The sequence below is a fragment of the Ziziphus jujuba genome, chromosome 9 (assembly GCF_031755915.1).
Source record: "Ziziphus jujuba cultivar Dongzao chromosome 9, ASM3175591v1".
Lineage (NCBI taxonomy): Eukaryota > Viridiplantae > Streptophyta > Magnoliopsida > Rosales > Rhamnaceae > Ziziphus > Ziziphus jujuba.
In genome coordinates, this window is record NC_083387.1 from 8,228,398 (window position 1) to 8,243,225 (window position 14,828).

At 35.6% G+C, this 14,828-nt stretch overlaps 1 protein-coding gene and 1 pseudogene across 1 annotated transcript; both read left to right on the top strand.

The window, feature by feature from the left end:
* Positions 1-7,208: 7,208 nt before the first annotated feature.
* On the top strand, positions 7,209-7,857 carry LOC107426523 (auxin-induced protein X10A). Its single transcript, XM_016036721.4, has one exon. The coding sequence runs from the start codon at positions 7,311-7,313 to the stop codon at positions 7,608-7,610; it is 300 nt and encodes a 99-aa protein (XP_015892207.3). The 5' UTR covers positions 7,209-7,310; the 3' UTR covers positions 7,611-7,857.
* A 3,656-nt stretch (positions 7,858-11,513) lies between these two features.
* Positions 11,514-14,179, top strand: LOC132799528 (GPI transamidase component GAA1-like; annotated as a pseudogene).
* Positions 14,180-14,828: the final 649 nt, after the last annotated feature.

Genomic DNA, 14,828 nt, shown 5'->3' on the forward strand with positions numbered 1-14,828 from the left:
AGAGAGGATATCCTGCATATTAGTTTTTACATATAATCATTTTAGGTCCAAAAGCCACACCAAATCTTTGTAATTTGAGAACCAAAGGTTTTCCAAATGGAGGTACGGAATGATGTTTTTCCACTATTTCTTTATGAATCACAATGATAAGTTGGTAGACAACCCCTTGTGATTCCCTCATGAGTCATAAGTCCCATGTCTTTCACTAGACCCCATATGCAAAATCCTCCCTACCACCATTCATTCAAAGCAATCAAAAAGTAGATATCTTACATAGACTTTCTTTAATATAGTCATTTTGGAAGCAGTTTAAGTAATTCACCCAAATCTTCAAGTATCAAAAGCATTCCTTCTTCAAAGAGTCCTTTAAGATTTTCACTACTCATTTCAGCTTTCAACTTCTTTGTGCTTAGACAAACATGGGTTTCTGTTAGTGTAATGTCACTTTTGTTGCTGTTATAAGTTGCTTTGTGATGATTAGTTAATATACTTTCAGCTTTTTGGTAAAAATACTTTTGTATTAGGTAGCCAAAATACGGCTTGTCTTTTGGCAATATGATTACTGCAGTAGTATGTGAAAATTAAGTGGTTTACTGTTTATGAAAGTTTATATGTTCTGTCTAAAAATGAACGAAGTGTGTTCTTTCACCACACCAGTTTAAACTTCTTTTTCTTTCTCTTTCGTTTTGCTGTGTTTTTTGTTCTAAAAATCCTACAAATGGTATCAAAGCTCGAACAATATTAGTGGAGTTGTAAGTGAAATAGCAAAAAATACAGAAATCTTCCTTCTACCTTTCCTTCATTTTTTAAATAGTTTCAACTCATTTTTCTACTCCATCACCTCCTATCTTTTCTGGAGAAAATTATGCCACGTGGTTCATAAAAATGAAAGCTTACCTTCAAGCTTTTGACTTGTGGGAAGTGGTAGAGACCGAAAGAAATCCTCCCCCTTTGACAACAAATCCCACTATTGCTCAAATAAAGCAATATAGTGAGGAGGTTGCTAAAAAGTATAAGGCTTTATCTGCCTTACATGCTGGTGTTTTAGAAGTGATGTTCACCAGAATTATGGCTTGCACTATAGCTAAAGAGGTCTGGGATAAGCTGAAAGAAGAGTTTTAGGGAAGTGTAAGAACAAGACAAATGCAGGTATTGAACTTAAGGAGGGAGTTCGAAACCTTAAGAATGAAGGATTCTGAGTTGGTAAAAGACTTCATTGACAGACTCATGAACGTAGTAAACCAGATCAGAATTCTTGGAGAGGAGCTGAGTGACAGACGAGTAGTGGAGAAAATGCTAGTCAGCTTGCCAGAAAAGTTTGAAGTAAAGATTCCTTTGAGGAGTCAAGAGACCTGAATCAGATTTTTTTGTCAGAGCTTGTTAACGCTTTACAAGCAATTGAAGAAAGAAGATCTATAGGACAAGAAGAAACCTTACTAAGTGCTTTTCTAGCACTACAAAAAGGTAAGGCTCCAGCAAACAATAATCAAAGGAAGTAGTAAGGTGGAGGAAGTAATGTTAAAGGAAAACATGGTACTGGTACAAGCAAAGAGGGTGAAAGAAAGAAGTTTATGAAGTGCTCTCATTGCAAAAAGGACAACCATCCTAAAAAATATTTTTGGTTTAGGCCTAATGTTCAATGTAGAGCTTGCAAACAACTTGGACATATTGAAAAAGTTTGCAAAAACAAAGAAGGACCAGTGCAACAAGCACACCAAGTATATATTGCTGATGAAGCACGGCAAAATGAGGAAAGGCTGTTTGTTGCTACATGTTATGTTGAAAACGGCAGCAAAGAAGCTTGGTTGGTGGATAGTGGTTGCACTCAACATATGACTCATGATGCTGATTTCTTTAAGACCTTGGATAGAAGCTTTGTTTCCAAAGTCCAAATAGGAAATTGAGCTTTTATTTAAATTCATGGCAAAGGACATGTGGCTGTGGAAACTACAATAGGTACTAAACTCATTTCAAATGTGTTATATGTACCCGAAATTAATCAAAGCTTGTTAAGTGTGGGATAAATGCTTGAAAATGGATATTCTTTGAATTTTCAAGATAAGTCTTACATAATATATGATCAAGATGGAAGTGAAATTCTAAATGTTGGAATGAAAGATAAAAGCTTTGTGGTAGAGTGGAACAAGAAGGGAAATAATGCTTTTTATGCTAAAACTAATGATGAATCTAAGTTGTGGCATAAAAGACTTGGTCATTTTAACTATGACTCCTTGAATCTAATGCATGAAAAGAAATTGGTGGAGAATATGCCTGCTGTTAGCAAAAATCTGAAAGTGTGTGAAGTGTGTCAACTTGGTAAGTAACAAAGGCTGCCATTCCCTTTGAAAGGTGCTTGGAGAGCCTCTGAAAAGCTTCAGTTGATTCATAGTGATGTATGTGGACCTATAAGTGAAAATTCTATCAACGCTAGTAGATATTTTCTCACTTTCATAGACAATTTCTCCAGAATGTGTTGGGTGTATTTTCTGAAACAAAAATCTGAAGTTGCTGAGATATTCACCAGCTTTAAAGCCATGGTTGAAAATCAAGCAAAATGTAGCATCAAGGTGATACGATCAGATAATGGGACTGAATATAGAGCTCAAAAGTTTGAGTTGCAATGCAAAAAAGTGGGAATTCAACATCAGCTGACCTCTCCCTATACTCTTTAGCAAAATGGGGTTAACGAGAGGAAGAACAAGAGTATTATGAAGATGTGTAGATGCTTGTTGTTTAAGAAGCAATTACCAAAGAAGTTTTGGACCGAAGCAATGAATACCTCGATGTATTTGCTACATAGATTACCAACTAAAGCATTAGAGTTCAAAACTCCATATTAGGTGTGGTATGGAGTCAAGCCTACCGTGGAGCATTTGAAGATATTTGGGAGCATTTGTTATACACATGTTATTGAAATTAAAAGAGACAAGTTGGATCAAAAAGCTGATGTGGAAATTTTTGTTGGTTACAGCAGCAACACAAAAGGGTACAAAGTATATCATTTGAAGACTAACAAGCTAATTGTTAGTAAGAATGTTAAAGTTGATGAAGTTGCTATTTGGAATTGGGAAAAGAGTGAAGTTCAAGCCTCAGAAAAGAATTTTATCCAAGAACATGATGAGATTCAGGAGGAGACTGATTCAAATGATGAAGATGTTGTTGGAGTTCGAGGTACAATATCCTTAACTGATGTATATGAGAAAGCATCTGAGGTACAAGACCTTTCACTGATGCATCCGAAAGAAGCATCCGAGGTACAAGACCCTTCACTGATGCATCCGAGAGAAGCATCCGAGGTACAAGACACCTATCTGATGTCCAAAATACACGACCCATGTCCAATGTTCGAGATACAAGACTCATATTCGATGTCCAAGATACACGACCCATGTCCGATGTCCGAGATATAAGACTCCTATCCGATGTCCGAGAAACAAAACCCATGTCCGATTTCCGAGATATAAGACCCCTGTCCGATGTTCGAGATACAAGACCCTTGACTGATGTACATGAGAGATGCAACCTAGCATTGTGTGATCCAATTACTTTCTATGACATAAATTAGTTCGAGACATGGAGAGAGGCCATGAAAACTAAAATCAATATGATAAACAAAAACAAAACTTGGGATTTGGTGAACAAACCCCAAGGCAAAAAGGCCATTGGAGTGAAATGGGTCTTTAGGACCAAACTTAATGCAGATGGTACAATAAATAAGCATAAAGCAAGATTGGTAGTTAAAGGTTATGTGTAGCAACCTGGTATTGATTATGGAGATACGTTTGCTCCAGTTGCAAGACATGAGACAATTAGATTTCTACTAGCACTTGCTGCTTAAAAAGGCTAGAAAGTTTACCATTTAGATGTGAAATCTGCATTTCTAAATAGTTACCTGCAGGAAGAAGTATATATTGAACAACCTGAAGGCTTTGTTGTTCAAGGAAAGGAAGATAAAGTTTATAAACTGCATAAGGCTCTTTATGGCTTGAAACAAGCTCCTAGAGCTTGGTATAGCAAAATTGACTCACACTTTGTTGGAAAGGGATTTAAAAGGAGTGAGAATGAGCCTACTTTGTACGTTAAGTCAGGTTCAAATGATTAAAAATTGATTGTTTCTCTACATTTTGATGACTTGCTTGTTACAATAGGAGATTCACAAAGTGTGTTGGAGTTCAAAGCTGAAATGCAAAAGGTGTTTGAAATGTCAAATTTAGGAGTGATGAACTACTTTTTTGGCATGGAGATATATCAATTTAGTCATGGCATTTTCTTATCCCAAAAGAAGTATGCTACGGAACTACTCAAAAAATTTGACATGGAAAAACGTAATCCAGTTGACACTCCAATGGTTTACAATAAAAAATTTGAACTCGAAAATGGTGCTGCCAAGATTGAAGTTTCAACCTATAGAAGCCTTATTGGAAGTTTGCTGTATTTATGTGCTTCTAGACCTGACATTATGTTTTCTGTGAGTTTGCTTTCTAGATTTATGCATGCTTGATCACATATGCATTATTTTGCAGCTAAAAGAGTGCTAAGGTACATTAGAGGCACCATAGACTATGGTGTTTGGTTTTTAAAGCAAAAAGAAGGCAAGTTGATGGACTACGTTGATAGTGATTGGGCTGGCAGCATGGAGGATTCAAAAAGTACTTCAGGGTACTTATTTTCTCTTGGTTCAGGTCCGTTTTCATGGAGCTCACAAAAACAAGGTTCAGTTGCTCAATCTAGAGCTGAAGCTGAATATATTGCTGTTGCAACTGCTTCAAATCAAGCTTTGTGGCTAAGGAAGTTGCTTGTTGATTTAAATGAGAGGCAAGAAGAAGCTACCATTATATATTGTGACAACAAGTCTGCAATTTTCATTGCTGAAAATCCAGGTCAACATTGAAGAACAAAGCATATTCCAGTCAAATATCATGCTGTGAGAGAAGCTGAAAGAAATGGTGAAGTGAAGCTTGTTCATTGCAGTTTTGAGGTCCAGCTTGCTAATATTTTGACAAAAGCTTTGTCAAGAAACAGATTTGAAACATCAAGAAATAATCTTAGTGTTTCCAGCAAAAGTGCCAAGGAGGAGTGTTAGTGTAATGTCACTTTTGTTGCTGTCATAAGTTGCTTTGTGATGATTAGTTACTGTACTTTTTCAGCTTTTTGGTAATAACACTGTTGTATTAGGTAGCCAAAGTATGGCTTGTCTTTTGGCAATATGATTACTGCAGTAGTAAGTGAAAATTAGGTGGTTTACTGTTTCTGAAAAAATTTATATTTATATGTTCTGTCCAAAGATGAACGAGTGTGTTCTTTCACCACACCAACTTAAACTTCTTTTTCTTTCTCTTTCATTTTGCTGTGTTTTTTGTTCTAAAAATCCCACCATTTCCATTTTCCTGGAGTAGTTCCTGCTAAGAAGTTTCTTCAACAGACTTTTTCAAGCGCTAACAGAGCTGATGTCCCAAAAGGCCATTTGGTAGATGTTGAAGAGAGTGAAAAGAAGCGGTTTGTGATTCCTTTATCATTCCTAAACCACACTTCTTTCCAAGACTTGCTGATTCAGGCCGAAGAAGAATTTGGATTTGAACATTCAATAGGCGGTCTTACAATTCCCTGCAGAGAAGATGTGTTCACTGCTCTCATTTCTTACTTATCATGAGAGTGGACAGTGTACTAAGAAAATCATGTAGATTCATCACTACAATTTTGTAAAGTAGACCATGTATATCTTTTTTCTCTTCCAACAGGAGTTGAGATTGCTCTCCCTGAGTGAGAAATGTATAAAAGGATTTTTTCGATGCAATCACCACTGTGATTTTTCTCTCAAATGATAATCAGTTGAGAAATTAGATAGAATTCTTTAGTTAGAATCTTTTTCCTATTTTAGATTCTGAAATAGTTCCCATTTCTGTTTCTTAATTCATTTACATATACAATGCTCACTTCGCTTAAATTGAAATTCACTGTACATTAAGTCTTCCTGATTTGAAAAGGGCACATTGTTTGCCTTGTAGAATCTTAATCGCAGGTATTGCTCCTAGTGTGAGGACCATTGATGCTGCAACTTTACTATTTTAAGAAATTGATCAAGTTATCTATTTGTACACTGGTGGTTTGAAGCATGTAAGATTAAAACTACAATCTTCTCAGATGGAGGCCCCATTTTGATAGCATCACTAACTTTCCATTGCAGTTTGATGAGCACTGCAGTGACAAAAACTACCTTGTTCATTTCAAATTTTGTTTCTAACACTAGCTGCATTCCTTCACTTTAATATACAATTCAAGAACAGATTTATGAAAGGCTCCCCATATCGTGGGAAATGGCCAAAAGAGACCTGATCCACCAATCAATATATTCTCATTGTTATGTAAATCTATGTCAACAAGAACAAGAAGAAGGAAGTGAATGTCTCACTAAGCATGTATTAATATATCATTATCATAGCCAATTTTCTTTTCTGCATGTACTTTTTGTTGGATTTTATGTAGAAGAGGAAGCATATAATGCATATTTCTATAGTTTTAATTAACTATGGAACCCTTTTTCAATTTATCGAACTGTAATTTTGGCTTAGGATCACAAAAGGTTAAATTTTAAGCAACATCATTAAATTTTGTATATTTAAAGAGAATAAAAGATTACATAATTATCAACAGCTTGATCTCGTTTTGGAGATAATGCACTTGCCATACATCATACATGAGAAGCACCGGATGTCTCAAGCATGTCTCTAAAATGGGTTTTCTGCTATCCAAATCTAATCAATTTTTAAACAAGTCTTCTGCTTGAAAATGTTCAAGAGCAGTAGGGCATTGTGTTTTTTCCACAGTACGGTTGCATTCTTGACGATGACTAGTGCCATGTGATTTCTCATCAGTCCCCATCTCCCTGCAGACCCCATATCCAAATGCTCTTAACAATTCAATTCCATGACAGAAAAGATTTCATGCAGAATAAATTGTCCCCAACTTATGTATATACAGATGATAGGATCCAAAAGCAACACTAGGTATTTGCATTTTTAGAACAAAAGTTTTCCACAAAGGCAGTAGGGACCATTGTTTTTAAGTGAAAATAAGTTAGAAGACAATCCCATGTGATTTCTTATGTGCCCATGTCTATCACTAGAACTCTCAGCACCATTCATTCGCTGAAAGAGGAGATATCCCACGTAAATTTTCTTATATATACACCAGGTGCGTTGAGCTAACAAGCAACTCAAATAATCATATTCTCAAATAGCAAAGCTTATTTTCTAATTGCTTCAACTGTCAAATTTTCTTGTTCTTGTTCTAGTTACATATCATATATAACCATGGGTTTCCGTTTGCCTGGTGTAGTCCCTGCTAAGATCCTTAAAAGGTCTCTTTCAAATTCAAAGAAAGCAGGGTCAGTTGCAGTAGATGTCCTAAAAGGCCATTTTGCAGTTTATGTTGGAGATGTAGAAAAGAAGCGATTTGTGATTCCTCTATCATTCCTAAACCAGCCTTCATTCCAAGACTTGCTAAGTCAAGCTGAAGAAGAATTTGGATTTGAACATCCAACGGGTGGTCTTACTATTCCCTGCAGAGAAGGTGACTTCGTTGATCTTGTTTATCATTTGAACGCGTTATGAGACTGGAGAGTGAAGACACTACTTTGGAAGAAAAGTATGCAGATTCATTACTACAATTTTGTAAAGTAGGCATTGTCAATACCATATATATAGAGTAGCCTTTGGTCGCTTCTCTCTGTGGAGCGGAAAAAGGCTATCCTTGAAACAGGAATGTATAGAAGAAAAATATTATTGCCATTGTCATTGCAAATTTTTCTGTCAAAGTATGGTCAATTCTGAAATTTCAAAGAACTATTGACTTGGAAATTTCTTTTTACTCTTTAGATTCTGAAATATATTCTATATCTTCTTTTTCTTCACTTCATTAATACATGTTATAAAATTTTGCCCTTTTATTAATTTTGCTTAAACAGATTCCTGTTATTGTTGTATAATTTGTTTTATAATTGTGAGAATGCTAAATTTGTAGTAGGTATGAACTTTTGTGAATATAAATCCTAAGGGAGGCCTAACTATTCAATGTATAATGAGCATCAACAGCTTTTGCTATTGGGGGAAGGGGAAAAAAAAAAAAAAAAAAAGGGAAGAATATACATTCCTTCACGCAATTTTTAATCTGTAAAATTAACAACTATTTGGAGGCCCCATTTTGTTATAATTCATTTGCTCTTAGAGCATATCGTGCATCATATATGGTCACATAATTAAGGCTGTACATTTGTTTGTTACAGTGTTTTATGGGGCTGTAATAACTGAAACACACTATTAACGTAATCCACTCAAGAACAGAAATAAGATAGCAACTTAAGATAGCAGCAGATCTGAGCGAGAAATTGATATATTTTTAATTGCCCTGTGGATATATATAGTCAGCAAGAAAGAAGTTAACATAGACTCAAGCATGTCTTCAATCTTTATTTATCGAAATTTCATTTCCTTCTGGTAGGCCCTTATTGACATACAGTTTGTGACTTAATTACAATTGAATTCTTCTTGACAAAATAGAAAGACCAAGCCAAACCAATCCTATACACTTTATATGACAAAATTGTCCCTCACTGGTCCCCCACTCTGCAGCATTCATTTCAAGGGATGAGTTTTCAGCATACATACACATGAGTTATTTGTACATACACACACACACACACACACAAACACACACACATACACATGAGAAAAGGTTTAGGAGACACAAGTATTTTAATTCTCAACTCCCAAGTATCAAAATTTGTCCTCTAGAAGTATGTTTATATTGTTCTTTGGATAGTTAATTGTACAAAATCATATTGGCTTCTGGTTGCTTAAAAGAAATCTTTTTCAGTCTTTATCTGCTCGAAACCAATTAGCTTTAACTGTCTATATCTTCAGCAGAAAGACAAGAAAGGATTTGTAATACCATTATCTTGCTCAAAGAATCCTTCCTAAGTCAAACTGAAGAAGAATTTAGAAATCTTCATCAGATAGGTGGTAAGAATCTGATGAGGATATATTCTTTGAGTTCGTTTCTCTCGGAAGTATAGGAAAGTGAAGGTTTAAAATTGCATCAGATATGGATTGGTCTTTGCCCTGCAAAGAATCCTTCAAAATTAGAACGTGCTGATCAGTGATGCAGGGATGCTGCAATGATCATCCTGATGAAATTTCTCGCCTGCATGTATCCTATGTTAAGAACAAACCATGATCATTCAATTCTAGAATTCTGACAGAAAGTTGCTTGTGAGCAAGAAGAATGTGAAAAGGACTGATCCAAAGCAGCTATACTCTTTATCACCATTGGATAAATGCCACTCACCCCAATCAGGTTTTTTATGATGGCAGAAGATTCTGTTTGTCACCTTCTTGTTTTATCAAGAAAATTGGGAAAAAAAACTAAATCCTCTTCTGAATAAAGCAGCTTGATTTTTGTATTTTTCCTTTAATATTTTGTTGAGATGGTATGCTGAAAAATGGAAGTTTAGAATATATAGAGAGAGGAAAGTCAAACTTTATTGACATTGACAATTTTTGTTTGCTTCACAATGAGTCTTATGGGGCTAACTTCATGCAAACATGGACAATCAAGCATTGTGTTGGAAATTTTTTGACTTTCCATGCTATCTTCTACTTAGTGAATAGCATTTTTAGCTTTGGATCAGCATGGCCCATCAAAATCGGAGTTATCATTCTGAAGACAATATATTTGTATGCCATTTATTACTTGTAGTGGCTCAAGTGGTCAAATACACCAAGATGGGTATCAAATGTCTCTAGCTTGTCTAAAATTTTTTTTCCCTTGAGTCGACATTTATTTAACTTTGAAATGCGTTTTTTTAAAAGAATATATAGGGTAGGGCATCATGAATTGTAAGACAGCACCATGTGATCTACCATGAGTCCCTGCCTCTCAGTAGACCCACATTCTAAATTCCTATTTACCATCGATTTCTAATAACAAAGAGGATATCCTGCAGATAAGTTTTTACAACTAATCAAATTGGGTCCAAAAAAGCCAGACCAAATTTTTGCAATGAGAACCCAAGATTTCCAAATGGAGGTAGGGAATGATGTTTTTCCACTAGTACTTTCTGAATCACAATGATGATTTGGTAGACAAACCCTTGTGATTCCCGCATGACTCAGGAGTCCCATGTCTCTCACTAGGTCCCATATGCAAAAACCCTCCACCACCGTCCATTCAAAGCAAAACAAACAGTAGATATCTTACATACACTTCCTCGTATATATATATAAATATAGGCATTTTGGAAGCAGTTCAAATCACCAAAAATTCAAGCATAAAAAAGCATTCGTTCTTTAAAGAGTCCGTTGAGATTTTCACTATTTGTTTCAGCTTCCAACTTCTTTGTGTTTATACAAACATGGGGTTACGTTTGCGTCATATAGTTCCAGCTAAGAAGATTCTTACAACAGACTTTTTCAAGCACAAACAAAGCAGATGATTTTGTCATTAATCTGAAGAGAGTGAAAAGGCAGTGTATATTGGAGAGAGTGAAAAGAAACAGCTTGTGATTCCTTTGTCATTCATAAGCCACACTTCATTCCAAGACTTGCTGATTCAGGCTGAAGAAGAATTTGGATTTGAACATTTAATTGGTGGTCTAACTATTCCCTGTAGAGAAGATGATTTTGCTCATCTTATTTCTAACTTGAATGTCCTATGAGGGTGGGCACTAACATAGGGAAATTACTTTAATTTCCTACAAAACAATTTTGTAAAGCAGGCATTGTAAATAGTCAATACCTACATTTTCTTTGTGGAATCGAAAAATGACCCCTGAGTGAGGTTTGGATCTATGGATAATACTGCAATTTTTAGCGAAGCAAAAATCATTTAAGATAGCGCAGGAAAAGTGTACATGCGTTCAATATATTCAATATATGTGGGCTAGTTGCTAAATTATGGGCACCTAAAACCTATTAATTAAAATTCTTCATACTGCAAACCATGTTACTTGAAATAAATATTTGTTTACTAACTTAAGATCTCCTATCTTCATCCAAACATGTTTTTATCTAAATTTGGTTCTTCTATTTATGTTTTTTTATTAAACAGAGAAGTCAAAACAAAGATTCTATGAAGCATCTACTATGACCGGCTTTGATCCCCTTAAGAGAAAAAAGAAAATAAAGTATGCTACAATGTAATACTACGAAATTGATATTTTAACTGTAAAGTGCCATTTTAGTGCATTTGAGTGTTGCTTATATTTTCAAATTAAATTTTAGAGTTCATTTCAATAATGGTTATTACTGGTTGTGTTTGATTTGATTTAGTTGCAAATCTTCTAATTAATATCTATAAAATCCGAGGACAAAATTTTAAATTTAGTCAAAATTAAAAGGGGAATTTAGTCCATTACCCCTTTTGAAAGGGGGTTAACGATATATGCCACCGATTCATGATTTATTTTTGTTTTACCCTCTTCTTTTTGAATATTCCTAAAGTACCCTTGATATCAAATTTTACTTTTTGCCTGTCATTCTTTCACTTCCTTCGAGGTGCTTTTCTTCTCTTCTCCTTCCTCACCCTTCTTCTCCTTCCTCACCCTTCTCCAAAAAACCCCAGAGTCGGCTCCTATCTTCTCCTTCCTAGAGTCGGCTCTTCTCTTCTCCTTCCTCACACTTCCCCCAAAAAACCCAGAGCCTGCTCCTCTCTCACACAGCCTCCTCTTCAGGTACTCTTTCTTCTTTATTATTTGTATGTTGTTGGTTTTCTTAATCGACTGAGATCCAATTTTTAATATGGTGCTGGAAATATTCTGATTAGACGTGGGATTTTTCCTTCTCCTTTTTGGGTGGTTTCAGCATTGTTTGCTGCACTGCTGGAGTTTTGCCTCTTTTGCTGCTTCCGGTTCTTGCCAAGAAAACTTACATATCCGAAAATGCCCTCATGCCAGGTCAATTTCAATTCCTTGTAAAAACCATAAAATAAAAATCAAAGTGTAGTTAAAGTTTGCTTAACTGTGGTGATTGTTTCGAATTATTTTTAATGTTAACTTGAACAGGTTCTGGGAATCCCATGCTCTCCAGTCAGGATGTATCGGAGGCAAATAAATGGGTGAAGGACGTAATTGCTCTCAATTCCAAATCTCGAGGTGCAGGAATGTATGTGCTTCCTTATTCGGTTTAATTCTGTGAATTCTAATTTAACCGCTTCAATTTTGCATCTTCAGTATGAAACAATGCTAGTTCCTTTTTTTAGAAAATTACTTTAAAATAGTTTTATAGCTCTAGCACTGAATAATCCTCTATACTATGTTAGCAAATTTTCTAAATCTTTATATGATTATTACTGGACATGCATATATATATATATATATATATAAGGGTACCCACCTCTAAGATTGTTGAACAATAAGATTGAAGTTAGCTTGGTTTTCTAAGTATCTAGATCAACTTGTCGCAGCCAAGCTCATGTATCTAGGGGATTTGATGTGAGTTAAACTGTGTTTCTCTTTACATGCTTTGGAAATTTGGTTAAACAAATTTAATGTTTCTTTTTAATTCTTTCTCTGTGTTGCTGATGTATATTAAAGGTGTTATTGCTGTAACTTAGTGCATTAGAGATTCTAATACGTTGTTATTCAACTTTCTCAAGACATTTAGCAAAACAGTTGCAGGAAATTATATGCACTTTGCACTATGGGACCTCTCCTATTTCCTGGGATATTTTTTGTGTTCTCTGTTGCAAATGCGTTTTTATTGCTTCCCTTAGCTTGACTTAATAATGTAGATAACCTAGGGAAAGAAGAAATCCTATGCAAGTGTGTTCTTACTTGGTTCTCTCTTAAATCTTTTGATTCAGAGAGAGGTAAAGACTGATAGCACAGTATATGTCAGACTTGGGTGCCGAAGTTAACTATCACAAGTTCCGGCCTCAGGCTGTTTAGTTTCGTCCACTGCATTTTTTTTCTGGTCCAGATTCTGGAAAAACTGAACAGAATATCAGTTGTTCAGTACCAATGTTGGAATAATAAGAGCACCACATGGTGATGGGAAGGAAGCAATTGTCCTTGTAACACCTTACAATTCATCGAAAATTAATCAGGGCGAGGCTTTGTCTTTGGGCATTGCATACTCGGTATTTTCCTTGCTCACCCGTGTCACTTGGTTGGCCAAGGATCTTATTTGGCTGGGTGCTGATTCCCAGCATGGAGAATATGCAGCAGTTGCTGCATGGCTAAGAGAATATCACACACCATTATTTACCAGATTGCGCACAGCAGATGTGGAAATATGTCTTGAAATCGATAATGTGCATGAAGTGGAAGAGAGCCCAATTGCTGAAAGGAAGATATACAATGAATTTCGACATGCTGGGACTATGGCTGCAGCCTTTGTCATTAAGGTTGTGGATAAAAAGGAACAATCTGAGGACAGCCTTAGCATCTATGCCGAGGCATCAAATGGGTAGATGCCAAACCTTGACCTCATCAATATTGTGAACTATTTAGCTATACATAGGCAAGGGTTGTGGGCAAAGGTGGACAAGATGTGGTCTGTACTTGACTCCAAATGGCTAAAGATTTTGAGAGAATAATTCGAATCAGCAGGACAAGTGGCTAGATCCTTAAACCCCCAATGGAAATTTGGTATTCCAGCAGCTGATTATGTTGACATCAGTGACTATCTCAGTTGCCTTCATTGGTTTATGTCTCATGTTAGTCATTAACTTTGCTACAGCAGAAATTTGGGTTTTACTTATTGTCCCAATATGTTTACTGCCTCATCCCTTGAAGCTTGATCTTAGAGTTCCGAGTTTGAGAAACTTTTCAAGAGTATCTCGTAATCTTGTTTTGGGATTTATGGGATTTCCACCAGCAACATTTATGGTTTCCAAAGGTGCATTTGAAGGTTTTAGCAGCATTGATGTGGGTGATTTCTGGAATTGGTTGGAGTCTCTTTAGGCTTGGAACAGTGCTGCTTACCTTTTTATAGGTATGGTTCACCTGCCATGCTGGTTATTATGCTTTGTCATTTTATTTCATCATTGTTGACACATCTTAGTCGATTTTCCCGTGTACTATTTGTTGGTTGGACCTGCAAATCAGAGGATCAATAGTACTATTTTTGTATGTTGATGCTATGTCTTATCTGATTTTCAATCTGAGTATTGGCTAGTACTAGAATGATACGTCTTGAAGCCTGTGGTGGTTTTTTATTTTTATAATCTTTGGAAGTGTTTTATCAGCTTATACTTAAATTCTCCAACAAGTGTGAGGTCGTAAAGTTACTGCATATCTTTTTCTATGTTATACGGTTACGCAGACACTTTCTATGGAGGGAATAAAAAGAGAAGTTCTATGGAGGGAATAAAAAGAGAAGTTCTCTTGGCATATAGAAAAGGCAATTGCTTGTAGCAGCAAATATAAAAATAAAAATAAAAAGATGATTGAAGTAAAAGAGACCGACGAGGACAGGTTGCCTTGTCGACGTAGTTCATGCCCCTATCAGAATAATTTCTTTTTCTCTCTAACATTATCAAAGAAGATGCTATAAATTTGGACGTTATATTCCCACATCCACTCAAAAGGTTAAGGAACCTAAAGCCTTATGGAAGTTATATGGCTGTGATTGAAAAATTTGTACCAAAAATTTATGGTTTTTAGGTTTTATCATCCTCTTGTATTGATTGGTGAAGTATTAAAGCAGCTAGTTGGACACTCCCAGCTTCTTTTGTGGTTGTGGTGCTTTAAGCGTGACCTTACCATTTGCTTTCTAAATCAAAGTTTTTATTTTTATTTTTATCATTATTGTATAATTAAGAAAACTGAGGAT